At 50.4% G+C, this 19,058-nt stretch overlaps 1 protein-coding gene across 16 annotated transcripts in view; it reads right to left on the bottom strand.

Annotated features, from left to right (window-relative positions):
* Positions 1-19,058, bottom strand: part of MAD1L1 (mitotic arrest deficient 1 like 1) — a 416,677-nt gene that overhangs the window by 102,624 nt on the left and 294,995 nt on the right. For all 16 annotated transcript variants that reach the window (XM_026447217.1, XM_026447216.1, XM_026447218.1 and 13 more), the window contains one exon: positions 17,929-18,139. In XM_026447217.1, the coding sequence (XP_026303002.1) occupies positions 17,929-18,139 (211 nt within the window). The remainder of the gene's footprint in view (positions 1-17,928; positions 18,140-19,058) is intronic.

Below are 19,058 nucleotides of genomic sequence, written 5' to 3'. Positions count from 1 at the left end.
CTCTTCTGCCCTGGCACCCGGGGAATCCCGCACTCTTCTGCCCTGGCTCCCGGGGAATCCTGCGGAGGCACAGCCACAACTGGACAGATGCCTAGAGCCCTAGAGTGGGCCCGTCCCTCCGGACAGGGTGTGTGGAGCACCTCCTGCCCTGTTCCTCTCTGGATTGTGGCTGGCGTTGGCCGTGAAGGTGGCTGTGGCCGTGGGACTGACTGCACAGCACAGTGGGCAAGCCTTGCCTGGCTCTGTGGCCAGAGGGCACTGAAGGGACCCCTGGGTCACCTGGGAAGTGCGGAGTGCTCAGAGGGGCTCCGGAAGGTGCTCTCTAAGCTGGGCATAAGGCTCTGACCCTAATCAGCACCATGGGTGTGAGAGTTGGACTGTGAGCTAGACCATGCCACTACCCAGCCAGGGCTGTGAGGGTACAAGGTCCGATGGCCTGGGAAACTCGGCAGAGACCTTGAAATGGAACTGCCATCAGGAAATGCTGAAACCAACAGAAATTTACATTCTCCACAGAACTTAAGAAAGACCTAGAATCTCAGGATATTCAAAGCATCCAGAATGCAATCTAAAATTAAGCAGCATGAAAAGAACTGGGAAAACACAAACCTGCCAGGAAAAACACGACCAACAGGCGCCAAGCCCGAGATGACGGAGATGCTGGAATTATCGAGGGAGACTTTAAAGACGCTCCCAGAAGTAAGTGATTGGAAAACACACACTTAACGTTTCACAGTATCTTAGAGATGATGCCGTACCGCTAAGCTCGGTGCAGAACGCACACCACCGCATGAGTCCCTCTCGCGGCAGGGTGGCGGGCATCACACCTACACACGCTGGAACCCAGCAGACAATGCGTGCACATGGATTCCTTCCCATCCTTTATGTTAAAACGTCATCACGCTTGGAGTGTCTGAAAGCCTCTTGTCTACACGGAGGGGAAAGGGGAGATTCTCTGAGTGACTGCAGATCGCTCATCAGAAACCACAGAGGACAGAAGACGGGGAAACTGTTGATTTTTACAGTGCTGGGAGACAAGAACCATTCTCCCAGAACCCCATATCCAGCAATGGTATCCTTCAGTAATGAGGTAGGGTGAGGACACTGCTGGGCGAGTGAACACTAAGAGAACCTATTCTAAGGAAGCCCTGCCAAACCGGAAATGATCCCAGGGGAACCTGGGAACATCAGGAAAGAAGGAAGAGCATTTTTTTTATCCAGGCAAACCCATACACTACTTTTTGCCTCTTATGTTTTTTAAAATAGGCATGACAGTTAAGAGTAAGAATTGTAATATTTCTTGGTGGGGTTTTCAACATTTAGAGAGTAAATACATGACTACTACAACATAAACGGAGGCAGTGAGAAGCCTACATGGTGGTGAGATCCTGCCGTTTCCACCTGAAGTGATAAAATATTAATTATAAGTGCACTGTGAAATGTTAAGCTTGCACATTGCCATCCACAGAAAAACCACTTTAAAAGTATATGAATAGATATAATAAAGACATAGATACATCAAAATGGACTACTAAAAAAGGCCAAATAATCTGAAATAGGTAGGAAAGAGAAAATGGGAATTAAAAAAGGGAGGACCAACAGAAAAGTATCATAAAATGGACCTAAATCCAAATGCCTAAAAAATTACATTAACTATAAATGGCCTAAATATATCTATTTATTGGCAGAATACACATACCTATCAGGTGCACATGGAAAGTTTTAAGGTTGCTATCAAATTATCAGCTGCCAAATAAACTTTAAATTAGAAAGAAAGTGAATCGCAGAAAATAGGTTCCCTCAACATAATGAAATTAAATCAGGAACAGAAATTACCCAGAAAATCAGGGAAAGACACTTTGAAATTAAAAAGCATCCTTCTAAATATGTACAGATCACAGCAGGCATCTGGGTCTATCTGCGGCATCATTATGGAATACCTGAGACTAATTTACAATGACCCGAAGTTTACAGGCTCACAGTTCTCGTGGCTGGCAAGTCCGAGATCAAGGAACCAGCTTCTGGCAAAGGCATTCCTGAGGCATCATCACGTGGTAGAAGGCAGAAAGGCAGATACAGAGTCAACTAACGGAAGCCCCTTTTATAATGGCACGAATCCATTCACGCAGGTGGAGCCCACGTGACCTAAGTGCCTCCCATGAGGCCCCACCTCCCAACACCATCAGGCCACGATGAAGTTTCCCACACGTGGACTTTGGAGGCCACGTTCCAACTGGGGTACATCTTAATGGAAATTTGAAAATATTTTGAACTGAACATACATAAAAATACAACACATCAAAATGTGTGAAAGGCAGCTAATGCAGCACTCAGATGAAAATTTCTAACATGACACGCTTACAGTGGAAAACAGAGAAGATCTCAAGTATGCAATCTAATCTTCCACTTGAAGAAGCCAGAAAAAAAGGAGAGCAAATTAAAACTAAAGCAGGCAGAAGGAAGGAAATACAAAACAAAAATCAATAAAATTGAAAATGGAACAACAGCAAAATATCAATGAAACCAAAAGCTAGGTCTCTAAAGAGATCGGTGAAATTTGTAAATCTCCAGCAAGGCTAACAGACAAAAAACAAACAAACAAAAATAAACCACCTAAACTACCAGTATCAGGAAGGAAGGAGGGAGGACTGCTACGAACCTAGCAGGCACGATAAATTCAGGGAGGCAAGAGCACAGACAATTCACTGCTCATACATTTGACCACTTGGATATAATGCACCAGTTCCTCACAACAAAAAAACCCCCAAAACCTACAATCTACCAAAATTCAGCTGAGATGAGAGAACTCACTACTCCGGTAACGATTCCAACCTGCCACTTCCACAATCCCTAGGCCCAGATGGTTCCACCTGCAAATTCTACAAAACGTTTACAAAAAAAGTAACACCAATTCCACATCATCTCCTCCAGGACATAAAAGGGGGACACTTTCCAATTCACTTCACTCATTACATCTGTACCACAACCCAACAAGGGCAGTACAGGAAAGAGACAGACGAATATGAACACAGACGCAAAGACGACTGACGACGTCAGCAAGATGAATTCAGCAACATGTAAGCAAGATGAATTCAGCAACATTGTAAAAATACTATGCCATAACCGAGGGGGGCTTATTCGAGGAATGCAGAGTTGGTTCAACGTTGGAAACTTCCCCAAAAAATCACGATGACACACTGTCAACCGCACTAACGGTCTAAGGGAGAAAAAACATATGATCCCATCAATTGATACAGGAAAAGCATCTGACAGACGCCAACATTCTACATGATAAACACTCTCAGCAAACTGAGAATAGAATGAGCGTTTTCAGCTTGATAAGGAAAAACCACAAATAAACTGCAGCTAGCAGCACGCTTCACGGAGGAGGACCGACTGCTCTCCCCCCAAGGTGAGGAGAAACGCCAGGATGTCTGTTCCCCATCTCCTACTCAGCACCGTCCTAAGGTCCTAGACGGCGCAATACTGCAAGAAAACGAAATAGAAGACAAATGAGATCTTAACCAAACAAGCAAAACTGTCCCTATTCACAGATGCTATGACTGCAAAGGATTAGAAAACAAAATCAAAACAGCAACTAACCCAGATCTAAGAAGTGAGTTTAGCAAGGTCATGGGTTGTGAAGCCAGCACAAACATCTGTCATACTTCTATACACACGCACTGAACAAATGGAACAATAAAACAAAAGGAACCATAAAACAAGCCTGCAAACAATGACATAGCTCCAAACACTAACAATAAAACCAACAAAACCATGTGTATTTCCAACAAAAAGGGGGTGGGTGGGTGCGGTGAAAATCACAAAACGTGGATGAAAGAAAATCAGGAAGAACGTAAATAAATGGAGGGACACACTGTGCTCGTGTACGGAGACTCACTGCAACCACGATGCAGATGCTCCCCAGACTGAGTGGCCGATTTAGTAATTCCTACAAAAATCTGAGCAGGCGATTTGCAGGTAAAGACAAGCTGAATCTAAATCTTGTGCATAAAGTAGGGGACTGCGCTGCTGATTTCAAGACTTACTATGAAGCTACGGCAATCAATACAGTGGGGTGGTATTAACAGCAAAGGGACAGACGCTTAGATCAAGGGAACAGAAGAGAAGGTATAGAAACAGACCCCCATGACGCATGGCCAACTGGTTGTGGACAAAGGTGCAGACACAATTCGACGGTGGTAGGACAGTCAGTTCAATAATAATGGCACAATTGGACATCCACATGAAAACAAAAAAGATGAAAGTACCTTGACCTCAAGCTCATACCATGGGTAAAAACTAACTCAAAGTGGGTCGCAGATTTACATGTGAACTTAAAACCTTTTAGTAGAAAACATGAAAAAATATTTTTGGCCTGGAGTTATGCAGAGTTCCTGGATCTGACCCCTATAAAAGAAACATTGGTCATTAGTATGCACCCAAATGAAAAGCATTCGCTGTGAGGAACACACTGTCAGAAAATGAAAAGACTGGTCATGGGAGGCGAGAAGATATTTATCGGTTGTGTATTCAACTTGGATTCACCTCAAACTCAATACTAACAATCCAACTAAAAAATGGGGAGCACCAAGCAGCATGTGGGGGCAGTGACTTCTCCAGGCAGTGGAGAGCCACCAGCTCGTGCCTGGGGCCTTGGCTACCATCACATCACTTCTCTGTCTCCAGCACGACAGGCGGAGTCTGTGACAGAACACCTGCCCCGCCTGATGCTGCTCCCCATGACCCGCCAGTCCCTAGAGGAGCCCACGACGGAACTCCAGCCACGCCTGACACTGCTCCCCACGACCCGCCGGTCCCTACACAGCAGGACCCAGCCAGAGGATCTTGGCTTGGCACAGGACTGGGCCACAGAGGCATGGTCCTGCACCTCAGATGCCAGCCCTTCTCCAACTCCCACTAATCACCAAACGGGGTTGAAGCCCCTGTACCCCCATCCCATTTGAACCGCTTGGCTGTCGGCATCGCACGGTGTTTGTACTGAGCAAACAGAGGCGTGGGCAGGTGGTGGCCCCGCCCAGGTAGCACGGGGTGGGGGCGTGACATAAACACAAGCCTGTGCCACGTGACAGCTGGGCACTGATTTCTGGCCACGGGAGGGCACAGCTGGCTTGGCACTGCCAGGCCAATGGGCAGCTCCCCACAGTGCCTGTCATGGTGGTCCATGGAGCGGCCATTAGGGCACCTCACTGAGGCCACCTCTGGGGTCAGTGCCAGCCAAGCAGGAGCAGTGCGAGTCCTGAGACTGCAGAGGACATGCGCCGATACAGAGAGAAGCAGTGCACAGGACGAAACAGAAAGGCAGTCACTGTTCCCGTCCTCAGCCCAGGCAGGGACACCAAACCAGGCCTCCCCCCGAGGGCACCCTCCTCCCTGGGGCAGAGCAGGTGGGCTCCAGGCGGAAGGACTCGGCGGCCAACCATCTTCCCCTCCCGGGCCTCCGCTCTCTTCTTCCGCCTCCTCCCTTCTCCTCCCTGGTATCTCTGCTCCCCCTTCCTCACTCCTCCATTCTGCCGTCCCTCCCCTGCCTCCCTCCTCCTCAGAGACACCTCTAGGATCAGCTGTGCCCACACAGGCAGTGACAAATTCGATCACCTTCAACGTGCTGCTCTGATAAGATTAGATTATTTTAATATTAATGCACTACCTGATTAAGCTGCAATTAACAATCTCCCTGGCCCAGCCTGGACGCGGCAGGGGGGCTGAGTGAGGAGCCAGAGCCAGCATGGGAGGCTGGAGTTTGGGGCTCCTATCAGTCAAGGGCCCGTGCCGATGGCAAGAGTTGTTTAGTGACTGCCTTGTCAGAAAAACCAGGAAAACCACAAGGGTTTTCCTGCCTGACCTTCTGAGCAGTGACTCAGATCCCTGAGGGCAGGGGCCTGTGTGTGTTTCTGTGTCCTCTCTGGCCAGAGGTCTGCGGCCCACACCAGACACAGCCCTGGGGCAAACAGGAAAGGGAGCTCTTGACCCTGCAGCCTCACTGCCACGTCCGCTCACCCCATCCCCCCCCCACATCCGCTCACCCCATCCCCCACCACGTCTCCTTGCCCTGTCCCCCCACCACGTCCGCTCGCCCTGCCTCACTGCTACTGCTGCATCCCCTCATCTACCCCACCGCCACACCCCCTCCCCCCCTCCCCCCGCCCCCCCCCCCCGCCCCCCCCCGCCCCGTCCCCCCACCAAGTCCGCTCGCCCCGACTCACTGCTGCGTCCCCTTGTCTACTCCACTGTTATGCGCCCCCTTGCCTCCTCCCACCGTCACGTCCCCTCACCTTGTTCCCTGGGGACCCTGATTCCCCAGAGCAGAAAGAGCCATCTGCTGACCCCTGAGATGCCGGCTGATCAGGGTGTGAGGGGACTCCCCTGGGACTGGCCCCCTGCTGGGTCACTAGGCGCTGTCTCAGGCCACCCAGCTCTCCCTTAGCCAGTGACAGGCCTGCCATCTGCAGACCAGCTGGCCTGAAGCCCTCACAACTTACCCTGCTCTCTCCTAACCCCGGAGACCCACCCCTAACCCATGCTCAGGGCCAGCCAGGCAGGGGAAGAGCATCCGTCTCTGTCTCAGGCTCAGACCTGCCACCCCACCCCTTGCAGGGACTGTGCAGGCAACCCACCCACGGTCACAGGAGCAAGGGTGCATCGTGGGGTCCATGTCAAGGGTTTGCTGACACCGTGGGAACACCCCCAACTCCTCACCACACCCATGGTCACAGGAGTGAGGGCACGTTGTAGGGCCCATATCAGGGGTCTGCTGATGCAGCGGAAACACCCCCAACTCTTCACCCCACCCACAGTCACAGGACAAAAGGTGCGCCGTGGGGTCCATGTCAAGGGTCTGAGGATGCAGCGGGAACACCCCCAACTCCTCACCCCACCCACGGTCACAGGAGCAAGGGCGCGCCATGGGGTCCATGTCAAGGGTCTGCTGACGCCGCGGGCACACCCCTGCTCCTCATCTGGAGAACGGCGAGGGGACGGCCCTCTCTGGCAGCAAGAGGTGTGACCTGGACTTTTCTCTTTTTAATTTGAGATTTACACGCACATGAGTTAAGAGCCCAGGAATTCTGTGGGGTGTGTCAGGGAACAGCGGTCTCCACACTTCTCGTTTCCTTCCGTTCCCTCCAGAGACCACCGTGTTCACCTCTCAGCCGATCATGTCGGCATTAACTACATTTCTCTGGAACACACATTCTGTGGCTCCTTCTGGACTTAAGAACTCGGGCCTCCTGCTGACTTCCCGAGAGACAGTGAGGCTTCAGCTCTCCCTCCCTCCTGCCCTGCAACACGTGTCTCCCTCCTCCATGTCCCCCTTCTTTTTTGAGAGTCTCGCTCTGTCGCCCAGGCTGGAGTGCAGTGGCGTGATCTTGGCTCACTGCAAGCTCCGCCTCCCAGGTTTACACCATTCTCCTGCCTCAGCCTCCTGAACAGCTGGGACTACAGGCGCCCGCCACCACGCCCAGCTAATTTTTTTTGTATTTTTAGTAGAGACGGGGGTTTCACCATGTTAGCCAGGATGGTCTCGATCTCCTGACCTCATGATCCACCCGCCACAGCCTCCCAAAGTGCTGTGATTACAGGCGTGAGCCACCACACCTGGCCCCTGTCCCCTTTCTTAATATGAGGCTCAGGGCTGTAAGATATGAGATCAGGTCTCAGCTCCCTTATGACTGTGTGAAGCTGCTCAGGGCCAGCTCGGAGCACACGGACACTGCCGCTTCTCGCGCAACTCTGCGGCCCCGGGAGCCAGCGATCGTCCTGCTTCCCACGCACTCAGCTTTCTAGGCGCTCGTGGCTCATCAGTTGTCCCTCTGCCGGCTGTCTACGCAGGTGCTTCCCAGTCTTTTTGTGGGGTGGCAAACCTAAACCTGAGAAATGTCTGTGGCATGCAGGAAAGGAGGTTGCCAAAGAGCGACACAGGGACCCGGGCACCAACGTCCATGGAAGCCTATGCCTGGCACACACGTGTGGAAAGCTCCGGTCCACATCACGACACCCAATGCACCAGGTTCTTTCCCGGAACCTCTGGTGGGTTCTAGCCCTCGCTGGAGGCTCCCCAGGCCCGGGGGCTTCCTTCTCTGCTCTATATCCCAGAACTTCTGGCCTGTTCCAGCCCCTGCCAGCTGCTCCCCAGGCCTGAGGGCTTCCTCCTCTGCTCCCGCGGCGGAAGCTCCCGTGGTCTGCTCTGCTTGCCACAGCCACCCTCTTTCCTGGTTTACTCCCTCATCCCTCAGGAGCACATCCTCTGCCAGCTTACTGAGACAGCGTGTGAGCAGTCAAGTTTTTAAGACCTTGAACCCTGCAGATGCACGTACTTCTTCCTTCAGACCTGATGTGGGGCTGGGGGGCTACGAGATCCTGAGATGCAGGTCACTCTGCTAGAAACTTGGAGGTGCTACTCCTTGGAAATGCTAGATGACTGATTCTGGATCCTTCAACAAGCGACCTCCGTGTTTCTTCTCTGAAGTTCTCAGGGTCTTCCTTTTGTCCTGTGTCCTGAGTCTTCACGCTGCCATACACTGTGTGGGTCTACCTCCGTCCACAGACAGCCTGGTCTGAGCCTCTCCCGGGAGGCAGGCAGCCGCGTCCTTCCTTCAGCGAGACGTCCTTGAGGCAGTTCCGTATCATCTGCTGTTTTTCCATTCCCTCCTTCCACGTTCCTGTCGTTCAGATGGGCAGTGCCTCTAATGTTCTTACCTTTCTTCTTCTGTTTTCCATCTCATTGTCTTTGCTTTCAGACAGACTTTCTCAACGTTATCGTACAAATCTTCTACTTAGATTTCCATTCCCTGTTCCCTATTTTTACCTTCCCACTAGTCACTGCTTTCTCTTGGCGTGTGTGAAGCTGCCCTGTTGTTTGGTTGCCGAAGCCCTGTCTTCTCTCTGAGGAAATCCAGCAGACAGTTTTCGGAGGTTTTCTTCGCTGGGACGGTGGGTTCCCTCCCCCGCGGACGCTGTGCTTCTCTGCAGTTCGCTTTGCTCTGTTTCCCCTGCTCGTTTCCTGTCCTTTCCTTTCGGCCGTCTGACAATCCCTGGGTATCGGCTCCTCATGAGGGGAGGGCACTAGGGGCCCAGGGATGCTCCGGGGAGGAGCGTGCAGCCCCCCGCCATGGTGTTCCCCAGGGAGCGATCCATGGGTGCCGCTGAGCTGGGGAACTGCCAAAGCCAGGTGCTTCTGGGCCACTCAGATCCTCAGGGAGGTCTTTCTATCATGGCCTACAGGGTCACACCTGCTGCCCATGTTCTGCAGGGCACGTGGCAGGGGCGTGTGGTCCGGGCTCACACCTGCATCTGTCAGTCCGGGCTCAGTTCAGGCCTGTTGTCCTGACTCGGGCCTGTCCTGGGACCTCGCCCACCTTCTCCAGAGCGGCAATCCGCAAACTCACTGAGCAACTGCGTGGTCTGCAGACTGCCGGCCACCCCCAGGCCTCCGGTCGAGCAAGTCTGACATGAGAACCAAGAATCCACATTTCTTCCTTTTTTTAATTTAATTTTTTTTTTTTATCATACTTTAAGTTCTAGGGTACATGTGCACAATGTGCAGGTTTGTTACACATGTATACATGTGCCATGTTGGTGTGCTGCACCCATTAACTCGTCATTTGCATTAGGTATATCTCCTAATGCTATCCTTCCCCCCTCCCCCCACCCCACGACAGGCCCTGGTGTGTGACGTTCCCGTTCCCCTTCCTGTGTCCAAGTGATCTCATTGTTCAATTCCCACCTATGAGTGAGAATATGCGGTGTTTGGTTTTCTGTCCTTGCAATAGTTTGCTCAGAATTACGGTTGCCAGCTTCATCCATGTCCATACAAAGGACATGAACTCGCCGGGCGCGGTGGCTCAAGCCTGTAATCCCAGCACTTTGGGAGGCCGAGACGGGCGGATCACGAGGTCAGGAGATCAAGACCATCCTGGCTAACACGGTGAAACCCCGTCTCTACTAAAAATACAAAAACTAGCCGGGCGAGGTGGCGGGCGCCTGTAGTCCCAGCTACTCCGGAGGCTGAGGCAGGAGAATGGCGTAAACCCGGGAGGCGGAGCTTGCAGTGAGCTGAGATCCGGCCACTGCACTCCAGTCCGGGCGACAGAGCGAGACTCCGCCTCAAAAAAAAAACAAAAACAAAAAAACAAAAAAAAAAAAACAAAAAAACAAAGGACATGAACTCATCCCTTTTTATGGTTGCATAGTATTCCATGGTGTATATGTGCCACATTTTCTTAATTCAGTCTATCAGTGATGGACATTTGGGTTGGTTCCAAGTCTTTGCTATTGTGAATAGTGCCGCAATAAACATACGTATGCATGTATCTTTATAGCAGCATAATTTATAATCCTTTGGGTATATACCCAGTAATGGGATGGCTGGATCCAATGGTATTTCCAGTTCTAGATCCTTCAGGAATTGCCACACTGTCTTCCACAATGGTTGAACTAGTTTACAGTCCCACCAACAGTGTAAAAGTGTTTCTATTTCTCCACACCCTCTCCAGCACCTGTTGATTCCTGACTTTTTAATGACTGCCATTCTAACTGGTGTGAGATGGTATCTTATTGTGGTTTTGATTTGCATTTCTGATGGCCAGTGACAATGAGCATTTTTTCATGTGTCTGTTGGCTGCATAAATGTCTTCTGTTGAGAAGTGTCTGTTTATATCCTTCGCCCACTTTTTGATGGGGTTGATTTTTTTCTGGTAAATTTGTTTAAGTTCTTTGTAGATTGTGGATATTAGCCCTTTGACAGATGGGTAGATTGAAAAAATTTTCTCCCATTCTGTAGGCTGCCTGTTCACTCTGATGGTAGTTTCTTTTGCTGTGCAGAAGCTCTTTAATTAGATCTCATTTCTCGATTTTGGCTTTTGTTGCTGTTGCTTTTGGACATGAAGTCCTTGCCCATGCCTATGTCCTGAATGATATTGCCTAGGTTTTCTTCTAGGATTTTTATGGTTTTAGGTCTGACATTTAAGTCTTCAATACTTCTTGAATTAATTTTTATATAAGGTGTAAGGAAGGGATCCAGTTTCAGCTTTCTACATATGGCTAGCCAGTTTTCCCAGCACCAATTATTAAATAGGAAATCCTTTCCCCATTTCTTGTTTTTGTCAGGTTTGTCAAAGATCAGATGGTTGTAGATGTGTGGTATTATTTCTGAGGGTTCTATTCTGTTCCACTGTCTATATCTCTGTTTTGGTACCAGTACCATGCTGTTTTGGTTTCTGTAGCCTTGTAGTATAGTTTGGAGTCAGGTAGCATGCCACCTCCAGCTTTGTCCTTTTGGTTTAGGATTGCCTTGGCAACGTGGGCTCTTTTTTGGTTCCATATGAACTTTGAAGTAGTTTTCTCCAATTCTGTGAAGAAAGTCATTGGTAGGTTGATGGGAATGGCGTTGAATCGATAAATTACCTTGGGCAGTATGGCCATTTTCACGATATTGATTCTTCCTATCCATGAGCATGGAATGCTCTTCCATTTGTTTGTGTCCTCTTTTATTTTGTTGAGCAGTGGTTTGTAGTTCTCCTTGAAGAGGTCCTTCACATTCTTTGTAAGTTGGATTCCTAGGTATTTTATTCTCTTTGAAGCAACTGTGAATGGGAGTTCACTCATGATTTGGCTCTCTGTTTGTCTGTTATTGGTGTATAGGAATGGTTGTGATTTTTGCACACTGATTTTGTATCCTGAGACTTTGCTGAAGTTGCTTATCAGCTTAAGGAGATTTTGGACTGAGATAATGAGGTTTTCGAAATATACCATGATGTCATCTGCAAACAGACAATTTGACTTCCTCTTTTCCTAATTGAATACCCTTTATTTCTTTCTCCTGCCTGATTGCCCTGGCCAGAACTTCCAACACTATGTTGAATAGGAGTGGTGAGAGAGGGCATCCCTGTCTTGTGCCAGTTTTCAAAGGGAATGCTTCCAGTTTTTGCTCATTCAGTATGATATTGGCTGTGGGTCTGTCATAAATAGCTCTTACTATTTTGAGATACATCCCATCAATACCTAACTTATTGAAAGTTTTTAGCATGAAGGGCTGTTGAATTTTGGAAGAAGGCTTTTTCTGCATCTATTCAGATGATCATGTGGTTTTTGTCTTTGGTTGTCTATATGATGGATTACATTTATTGATTTGCGTATGTTGAACCAGCCTTGCATCCCAGGGATGAAGCCCACTCAATCATGGTGCGCAAGCTTTTGGATGTGCTGCTGGATTCGGTTTGCCAGTATTTTACTGAGAATTTTTGCATCAATGTTTATCAGGGATATTGGTCTAAAATTCTCTTTGTTGTGTCTCTGCCAGGCTTTTGGTATCAGGATGATGCTGGCCTCATAAAATGAGTTAGGTAGGATTCCCTCTTTTTCTATTGATTGGAATAGTTTCAGAAGGAATGGTACCAGCTCCTCCTTGTACTTCTGGTAGAATTCGGCTGTGAATTGGTCTGGTCCTGGACTTTTTTTGGTTGGTAGGCCCTTAATTATTGCCTCAATTTCAGAGCCTGTTATTGGTCTATTCATAGATTCAACTTTTTCCTGGTTTACTCTTGGAAGGGTGTATGTGTCCACGAATTTATCCATTTCTTCTAGATTTTATTTGCATAGAGGGGTTTATAGAATTCTCTGATGGTAGTTTCTATCTCTGTGGGATCGGTGGTGATAACCCCTTTATCATTTTTTATTGCGTCTATTTGATTCTTCTCTCTTTTCTTCTTTATTAGTCTTGCTAGTAGTCTATCAATTTTGTTATCTTTTCAAAAAACCAGCTCCTGGATTCATTGATTTTTTGAAGGGTATTTTCTGTCTCTATCTCCTTCAATTCTGCTCTGATCTTAGTTATTTCTTGCCTTCTGCTAGCTTTTGAATGTGTTTGCTCTTGCTTCTCTACTTCTTTTAATTGTGATGTTAGGGTGTCAATTTTAGATCTTTCTTGCTTTCTCTTGTGGGCATTTAGTGCTATAAATTTCCCTCTACACACTGCTTTAAATGTGTCCCAGAGATTGTGGTATGTTGTATCTTTGTTTTCCTTGGTTTCAAAGAACATCTTTATTTCTGCCTTCATTTCATTAAGTACCCAGTAGTCATTCAGGAGTAGGTTGTTCAGTTTCCATGTAGTTGAGTGGTTTCGAGTGAACTTCTTAATCCTGAGTTTAGTTTGATCACCCTGTGGTCTGAGAGACAGTTTGTTAAAATTTCTGTTCTTTTACATTTGCTGAGGAGCGCTTTACTTCCAACTATGTGGTCAATTTCGGAGTAAGTGAAATGTGGTGCTGAGAAGAATGTATATTCTGTTCACTGGGGTGGAGAGTTCTGTAGACGTCTATTAGGTTCACTTGGTGCAGAGCTGAGTTCAAGTTCTGGATATCCTTGTTAACCTTCTGTGTTGTTGATCCGTCTAATGCTGACAATGGGGTGTTAAAATCTCCTATTACTATTGTGTGGGAGTTTATGTCTCTTTGTAGGTCTCTAAGGAGTTGCTTTATGAATCCGGGTGCTCCTGTATTGGGTGCATATGTATTTAGGACAGTTAGCTCTTCTTGTTGAATTGATCCCTTTACCATTATGTAATGGCCTCCTTTGTCTCTTCTGATCTTTGTTGGTTTAAAGTCTGTTTTATCAGAGACTAGGATTGCAACTCCTGCTTTTTTTTTTTTTTTATTGTCCATTTGCTTGGTAGATCTTCCTCCATCCCTTTATTTTGAGCCAATGTGTGTTTCTGCATGTGAGATGGGTCTCCTGAATACAGCAAACTGATGGGTCTTGACTCTATCCAATTTGCCAGTCTGTGTCTTTTAATTGGAGCATTTAGCCCATTTATGTTTAAGGTTAATAGTTATGTGTGAATTTGATCCTGTCATTATGATGTTAGCTAGTTATTTTGCTCATTAGTTGATGCAGTTTCTTTCTAGCATTGATAGTCTTTACAATTTGGCATGTTTTTGCAGTGGCTGGTACCAGTTGTTCCTTTCCATGTTTAGTGCTTCCTTCAGGAGCTCTTGTAAGGCAAGCCTGGTGGTGACAAAATCTCTCAGCGTTTGCTTGTCTGTAAAGGATTTTATTTCTCCTTCACTTAGGAAGCTTAGTTTGGCTGGATATGAAATTCTGGGTTGAAAATTCTTTTAAGAATGTTGAATATCGGTCCCCACTCTCTTCTGGCTTGTAGAGCTTCTGCCAAGAGATCAGCTGTTAGTCTGATGGGCTTCCCTTTGTGGGTAACCGGACCTTTCTCTCTGGCTGCCCTTAATATTTTTTCCTTCATTTCAACTTTGGTGAATCTAACAATTATGTGTCTTGGAGTTGCTCTTCTTGAGGAGTATCTTTGTGGTGTTGTCTGTATTTCCTGAATTTGAATGTTGGCCTGCCTTGCTAGGTTGGGGAAGTTCTCCTGGATAATATCCTGAAGAGTGTTTTCCAACTTGGTTCCATTCACCCTGTCACTTTCAGGTACACCAATCAGACGTAGATTTGGTCTTTTCACATAGTCCCATATTTCTTGGAGACTTAGTTCATTTCTTTTTACTCTTTTTTCTCTAAACTTCTCTTCTCGCTTCATTTCATTCATTTGATTTTTAATCACTGATACTGTTTCTTCCAGTTGATCGAATTGGCTACTGAAGCTTGGGCATGCGTCACATAGTTCTTGTGTCATGGTTTTCAGCTGCATCAGGTCATTTAAGGTCTTCTCTATGCTGTTTATTCTAGTTAGCCATTCATCCAATCTTTTTTCAAGGTTTTTGGGTTCTTTGTGATGGGTTCAAACATGCTCCTTTAGCTCGGAGAAGTCTGTTATTACCGATCTTCTGAAGCCTTCTTCTCTCAACTCATCAAAGTCATTCTCCATCCAGCTTTGTTCTGTTGCTGGCAAGGAGCTGCGTTCCTTTAGAGGAGAAGAGTCGCTCTGATTTTTAGAATTTTCAGCTTTTCTTCTCTGGTTTCTCCCCATCTTTGTGGTTTATCCACCTTTGGTCTCTGATGATGGTGATGTACAGAAGGGGTTTTGGTGTGGATGTCCTTTCTGTTTGTCAGTTTTCCTTCTAACAGTCAGGACCCTCAGCTGCAGGTCTGTTAGAGTTTGCTGGAGGTCTACTCCAGACCCTGTTTGCCTGGGTATCACCAGTGGAGGCTGCAGAACCGCAAATACTGCAGAACAGCAAATGTTGCTGCCTAATCCTTCCTCTGGAAGCTTCATCTAAGAAGGACAGCCGGACGTATGAGGTGTCAGTCGGCCCCATTTGGGAGGTGCCTCCCAGTTAGGCTACTCGAGTCAGGGACCCACCTGAGGAGGCAGTCTGCTGTTCTCAGATCTCAAACTCTGTGCTGGGAGAACCACTACCCTCTTCAAAGCTCAGTTGGAAATGCAGAAATCACTGTCTTCTGTGTTGCTCACACTGGGAGCTGTAGACTGGAGTTGTTCCTATTCGGCCATCTTGGAACCTCCCCCGAGAATCCACATTTCTAAGAGGCTCCCGGGGAGTCTGCGGCCAGCCTGGGGACTGCACTTTAAGGATCACTGCTCCAAGAATAAACTGCTGGCTTGCTTTGGAGTTTTCATCTTTCCTGGGGAGAGGCCAACTGCCCAGGGCACACAGATGGACAGATGATCCTGAGGACCTGTCTCATAATTCAGCATTCAAGCCTCCAGATCCACTGTGTTTCAGTCAGCGGCATTCCTCCCCTAATGCCACTTGCAGCCAGTTCCTGGGCTGCGTTGGAGTTTTGAGGTGTAACTCAGGCAAGTTCTCAGCTCCACCCACCGCCAGCTTAGATTCCAGTTTCCCGACTCTACTCAGTCCTCTCAGTGCTCACCCGCCCATTCCAGATTCCAAAAGTCTGCCTCTGTATCCTCTCCCTCTGTGGGGTTAGACCTTACATAAAACAGAAGACTCCACCATCACTGTGATTTTTGGGGGCACAGCCACGAGCTGCATCAGCCACGAGCTGCATCAGCCACTGGGGCCCGGACACCTGATCCATCCTCACCTCCTGGCGGCGCGATGTGGTGTAGCCCCGCCTATCCCAGGCCTCTGCTCATCCTCCCCTTTCTGCTTCCAGGCCATGCTGGCCCTGACTTCTCCACAGTCAGCTTGGACATGCCTCTCCACACCCCCCGCTCCCTATCAGCCAAGGCCTGGGACACCTGTCACAGCCAGATGCTGACCACACGCGTGCCCGAGACGCACAGAGACCCAGACAACAGGTAAACAAACAGATGAGCGAGCCCGAGACTGAGCAGAGACCCAGATGACAGGTAAGGAACAGACAAATGAACCTGAGAGATCCAGGGACCCAGACGACGGGTAAACAAACAGATGAGCGAATGGGCGCACAGCCAAGGCACCGGCCCATGACAGCAGGGAACGGAAGGCCCCTTCCCAAATCCTCTCCCAGGGTGCAGTGCCACCAATAAACACGGCTCCAAGTCTGCATGCTCAGCTCCAAAACTTGCCAATAACACCTGCAGAATGCAGCAGGGAGAGGGAGCCACGGCTGAACCATAAGCGAGGCTGGGGACATGGGGGCTCAGGCCCTCACAGCCACAGTGGAGACCGGAAGCAGCCCTGGTGTGGGTGGGGAGCTGGAAAGGAGCCCCCGACTGCTATCAGCTCGCCCCTCGATCTGGCAAGACAGGCCTCCCCTTCTGGCTGTTGTCCTCCATCCCCACCGTGCTACTCCAGGAGGGCGGACCACCCAAGAGCCAGCCACCAAGCCCCTACCTGCTGGCAGGGTGCGCCCAGATGCAGGGCAGGCTTGGCTTATGGGAGCGTGGCACGAAGAGGGAGGGAAGCCCTCACCTAAGACCCTCCCGACAAAGGATTGCAGAGGGCAACCACTCCTGATACATCCATCTCGGTGCTGGGCTGCAGGAAGGGGAAAAGTGACCGCCACACAACCTCTGCACCTGCACGCTCACGGGAAACGCTCTCCCACAGTACAGGGTGTGATGGCTAGTAGGTGGGAAGAAATAGGAGAGGGTATCATCGGATGAAGAGCGAGTCTGAAACCAACGCAAGATGCCAAAGGCCAGAAAGCAGCAGCCTTCAGGTCCTACCACAGATGACCCCGTGGGCAACCCCAAGGGAGGGGGCTGATGGCCGGGTGGCTCAGACACAGGAGTGAGGGGATGCCAGGCCATGCTCCAGGCTGCTGCTAAGGGCTGGGCAAGGAACCCTCCCCCAGATGCCCCTAGAACCAGGAGCATGGGGCAGTGCCTGGTTCCCTCCAACAGCAGAGAGCAACACGGGGGCAGGGGTGTCCTGAGCCCCACAGCTTCCGTGGGGGTATGCACTGCACAGTGACTCTGGGCTCCTGGCCCTGCTCCTCCAAGGGCGCCCTGCAGAGTGGACACAGCCCTGGCAGCACCCTCCGAGGCTCAGCGTGGGCAGAGCCCAGCACCACCTCACCACATCAGGGGATAGGCCGGCATGCCAAAGGCCGCAGGCCTCACTTAGATCTGGAGGGTGCGGGCAGGCCCCTCTGGCCCTCGTGGAGGCCCTACTGTTCCCTGAAGCGCTGCAGGCCTTCGCTGCAAAAGGCTCTCTGGACTCCGTGAGGCGCACTTAGGCTGGAGAGACAGACTTGTTTTTGGAGAGGATTAGATTTACTTGTGATTAATGGGGTGTGTATAAACTGACAAATGATATGAATTTGTTTAAGGGCCTAAGATTTCAGCCCCTTGCTTCTCCACTGCTGTCTGCAAACTTGGACGGCTCCACCTGTTTGCACAACCCTGCAGGTGCATGGGGACACAGGGCCGGGGTGCTCTGCTCCAGCAACCACCAGGCCTGGCTGCCCACAGGGGAGGACAGACCCTCTGGGGATGACAAGCAGGCGATGGCCAGAGGCTGCCCCGAGGGCGCGCAGATGGACCTACTCACGGAAGCTCGAAGATGACGGGGGCCGGGGGCGGGGGGTGCCTACCTGCCACCTCCTTGGATGATGGCAGACTCGCGGCCGCAGCCTCAAGGTCGGTTGGGACGGTGCCTCCTCTCTCCATGGCACGCAGAAGCCCTCGCAGTCGCTCGCACTCTGCCTGCAGCTGGCTGTGGTCCTCACGCAGGCGCTGCCTGGCCACACTGGCGGGGTTCAGGCTCATGTGCAGCACTTTAGTCCTGCTCTGGTCGTAGTCACCCTGCAGGAACACACACAGCACAGGTCACCATGGCCTAGGCACATGTGCAGCACAGGTCACCATGGACCAGGCACATGCGCAGCACAGGTCACCATGGCCCAGGCACATGCGCAGCACAGGTCACGTGCAGCACAGGTCACCATGGCCCAGGCACACGCGCGGCACAGGTCACAGACAGCACGGGTCACCATGGCCCAGGAAGACACGCGGCATGGGTCACACGCAGCACGGGTCACCATGGCCCAGGCACATGCGTGGCACAGGTCACAGGCAGCACGGGTCACCATGGCCCAGGCACACACGCGGCACGGGTCACCATGGCCCAGGAAGACGTGTGGCACAGGTCACACACAGCACAGTGCTTGGTTCTTTTGTCTTCTTGAGCCTGCCTGGCAGCCATCTCTCCTTGAAGGAATGGCTTCTTCCCTGTGCCTGTGGACAGGTGCGGGACCAAGGCCTGGCCACCTGCTGGGTTCCTGCTGCCTAACCATAGGAAGAGGGTGAGAGGCGCCACAGCCCTGGCTCAGCTGAGCACAGCGCTTCCCGGAGTTCCACGCTTAGTGCCTGGGAGGGAGGCTTCCTCTCCTCTGAGGTTTCTGGCTGGGATGAGGCTTGGAGCCCGTGTGGCCATGTTCCCATCTCTTCCCACCCAGCCTGGAAGGTGCCCCGTGCCACAAGAGAAACAAGGTCAACCACACAGAGATGGAGGGCGAGGGAGCCTGGCACCGGCGTGGGTGGCTCAGGAATGTGCCTTGCAACCTGATGTTCCCTTGAAACCCAGGGCGGGGACGTGCGCGGCATCCTTGAGGGAGGAGTGTGCCCGGAGGCCCAGCCTGCTGACCTGTGGTAGGTGACCGACCCCCAGCAATGAGCACCACACAGCCCTGCAGCAGGGGACAGCCGCCCGGGGCAGGGGACA

Source organism: Piliocolobus tephrosceles, chromosome 8, assembly GCF_002776525.5.
Source record: "Piliocolobus tephrosceles isolate RC106 chromosome 8, ASM277652v3, whole genome shotgun sequence".
In the NCBI taxonomy this organism is placed as follows: domain Eukaryota; kingdom Metazoa; phylum Chordata; class Mammalia; order Primates; family Cercopithecidae; genus Piliocolobus; species Piliocolobus tephrosceles.
This window is presented reverse-complemented; position numbering and strand designations above follow the sequence as displayed.